This window comes from Prionailurus bengalensis, chromosome D4, assembly GCF_016509475.1.
Source record: "Prionailurus bengalensis isolate Pbe53 chromosome D4, Fcat_Pben_1.1_paternal_pri, whole genome shotgun sequence".
Classification (NCBI taxonomy): Eukaryota; Metazoa; Chordata; class Mammalia; order Carnivora; family Felidae; genus Prionailurus; species Prionailurus bengalensis.
Window position 1 is genome coordinate 81904945 of NC_057359.1, and position 3448 is coordinate 81908392.

A 3448-nucleotide genomic window follows, 5' to 3' on the forward strand; every position below is an offset into this window, starting at 1 on the left:
TTGCCATTTGCAATGACATGGATGGACCTTAAGGGCATTATTCTAAGTGAAATAAATCAGATAGAGAAAAACAAATACATATGATCTCACTTATATGAGGAATATAAAGAAGAAAAAAAAACCTCATAGATGCAGAGAACAGAGTGGTGGCTGCCAGAGGCAGAGGGCAGGAAGTGGGTGAAATGGGTGAACGGAGTTCAAAGGTACAGACTCACAGTTAAAAAATGAATAAGTCATGAAAATGTAATGTACAGCATTTTTAGCATAGTTCATAATATTGTACTGCATTATTTGAAAGTTGCTAAGAGAGTATATCTTAAAAGTCTTCATCACAAGAAAAAGAACTTGTAATTATGTATGGGGATGGGCATTAACTAGAATTATTGTGGCAACCATTTTGCAGTTTATACAAATATTGAATCATTATGGTGTATACCTGAAACTAATATAATATTATATGCCAATTATATACCTCAATAAAAAAATAATAATCCTGTTTGTTCTTATGGCAACAGATGGTCAATAACAGCTGGACCAGTGTATCCCATTTTGTTCTCTTGGGCATATCTACCCACCTGGAAGAGCAGATCCCACTCTTTCTTCTTTTTCTACTGATGTATGCAATCAACATTTTTGGGAACTTTGCCATCATCACATTGATTATCTCTACTCCACGTCTCCACACCCCCATGTACATCTTCCTCAGTAATTTGGCTTTGGCAGACATCTGTTTCACCTCCACCACGGTCCCCAAGATGCTACAGAACATTTTCTCGCCTACAAAGGCCATTTCCTACATGGGCTGCTTAGTCCAGACCTATTTCTTCATTTGCTTTGCAGCCATGGAAAACTTCCTTCTGGCTGTGATGGCCTATGATAGATACATCGCTATCTGCTACCCTTTCCGCTACCCTACGATCTTGACCAGAATGCTGTGTTCACAGATGGTGGCTCTGTGCCATATCCTCTCCCATCTTCATGCCCTGCTGCACACCTTTCTTATGGGCCGATTAATCTTCTGTGCAGATAACAAGATCCCCCATTTCTTCTGTGACCTCTACCCTCTGATGAAGATTTCCTGCTCCAGCCCCTACCTCAACACCCTGATGATTCACACGGAGGGTGTTATTGTCATCAATGGAGCTCTGGCTTTCATCATTGCCTCCTATGCCCGCATCATCTCAGTGGTCCTCCAGATCCCCTCGGCCAAGAGCAAATGGAGAGCTTTTTCTACCTGTGGCTCCCACCTCACTGTGGTGTCTATCTTCTATGGCACACTCACATGGGTCTACTTCCGGCCCCTTACCAGCTATTCAGTGACTGAGGGTCGCATTCTGACAGTCATGTACACAGTGGTGACCCCCATGCTGAACCCCTTCATTTACAGCCTGAGGAATGGGGATGTCAAGGGAGCCTTCAGAAAATGGGTGAGCAGAATGTGGACTTCTTCCTTTAGATAAAAACCCAAAACACAGTTCCCAGTTTTATCTATGATTCTGGGGAAACAGTTTTGCCCTTCGCGTATCTGTTTCCTTTAGAACTTCTCAGAAATATCTAAATTAGGAACATATTATGGATTTTACCATTGAATATTATCCTGAACTGTCCCTTAATTCCAAAGCATGTGAAACTATGTATTTAGTGTAAGCCACTTGTGTAACTTTAATTATAATTGAGAATGTTTTCTGGGTCTGCCATTAAACAACAAGGTTGTAACATTCTTAGATGCAGGCAACAGAAACCAATTCTGGTTGATTCATGGAGGAAATGAGTTTATTAAAAGAGTATGTGAAACTCATGAATTTCCAAGAAGGCTAAGCAACCGGGCTCAATAAAATAAACAAGACTAAGAAAGATCATATGGTCATAACCACAATCAAAATCATTTCCTAGAATTGGTCTGATGAGGTCACTGCTGTAGACTCTTTTCACTGCCGCGTATATCATCAACAACACTATCAGTACTAGCCATTTGCATAACCCCTGGAGGCCTGACAACCAGATGTGACAACCTCCAGAAAGAACTGCTCACTTCTTGTTCTTTGTAACAACACATTTAGATTCAAAATAAGGTGGTCCATGTGGCTGGCCAAGACTTGGTCATGGCGTCCATGCTCTAGTTCTCAAGGAAACTGGGCAAGCAATATTACTGCTTTCATTATCTGTAAGTGGGTGAGAGGTTCTACCTCCCACCAAGACAAATGAAATGGTGGAACTACTCCAGTATGGGAAGAGAGACATAATGACAAATATCTACTATTTAGGGTCAGGAATTAAGCACTGTCACAGCTCTCCAACGTGCATTTTCTTAACCTTTATTAGCTGCACCATTCAGGGATAACTTAAACTCTTTTTGTCTCAGCATGCTCCTAATCTTCTCTGTAGCTGATTTGTGGAACTTGCCTATATTACTGGGCATTTGCCAACTAATCAGTGCTAGAAATGAGAAATGGGTCCGAGAGCTAAGATGTCTATTAAAATGTCAATTCTTTGGTTTCATGGGCGTTTCCAGTTTCTTTCTGAAAGGAAAAGGTGAGAAGGACCTCCCAGGACATGGGGCAGAAATTACATGATTTATAGGCCATCAGACTGTAGAAAGTTTTATTGTAGGATATGAGCAGTTATAGCACTGAATTGAGAAGGAGCTAACATTGTGGTAATTTTGTGTAATGGGATAGAAGAATGGTTTCTTGGAACCTATATGTAAGTATTGGTCACCAATGAAACTGGTTTGAGGAGCTAAACTCCTTGAGTCTTTGACTGCATCAGGATAATAAATTCTTCCAAGGTAAAGAGGGCCCTCACACTTATAAAATGATAATAACAGAGAAATGAAACCAACTTTTGATTACTTAACTCTGGTTCTTCACACTTTCCAGGAAGTACCTAACATATCCAATATTTTTCTTCTGGATTATATTGTTTTCTTTTACTTTGTCTTTCCTGCCTCCTTGGCCTACCTTCCTCCTTTCTGTGTCTTTAGGTGGCCGTTCCATGGCTGATCTCCTTTATGCTTTACCAAATGATTTGCATCACCTGTTAGCACAGTAGCCTCTTCTAAGAAGCCCCAAATGCCCCTATGGAAAGAACTTTCTTCAGGTAAAGAAATGGACAAGAGAGTAAATTAATACATTAATAATTGAAGAACTGGAAAATGCTATGGAAAAATTTTGTATTTAGATAATACACTTCCACTTCTAGGAGTTTATCTCACATAATGGATATATATAATGAATAAATATATTTTATGTTCAATACACTTTTGTTTATGATAGTGAAAAATTAGAAATATTATTCATGCATACTAATGGAATTCTGGTTCATTTTGTTTGGTAGTTAGATAGACAGTATTATCTGTTCACCATTCTTCCTTCCTTTTCTTTCTTTGTCATGGCTTTTCTGGGGCAGAATCCACATCTCCATCCCATTGACTTTGGGCTGGCTTTAG

General features: G+C 39.6%; 1 protein-coding gene across 1 annotated transcript; it reads left to right on the plus strand.

Moving 5' to 3' along the window:
- Positions 1-515: 515 nt before the first annotated feature.
- On the plus strand, positions 516-3198 carry LOC122475376 (olfactory receptor 1Q1-like). Its single transcript, XM_043567302.1, has one exon. The coding sequence runs from the start codon at positions 516-518 to the stop codon at positions 1458-1460; it is 945 nt and encodes a 314-aa protein (XP_043423237.1). The 3' UTR covers positions 1461-3198.
- Positions 3199-3448: the final 250 nt, after the last annotated feature.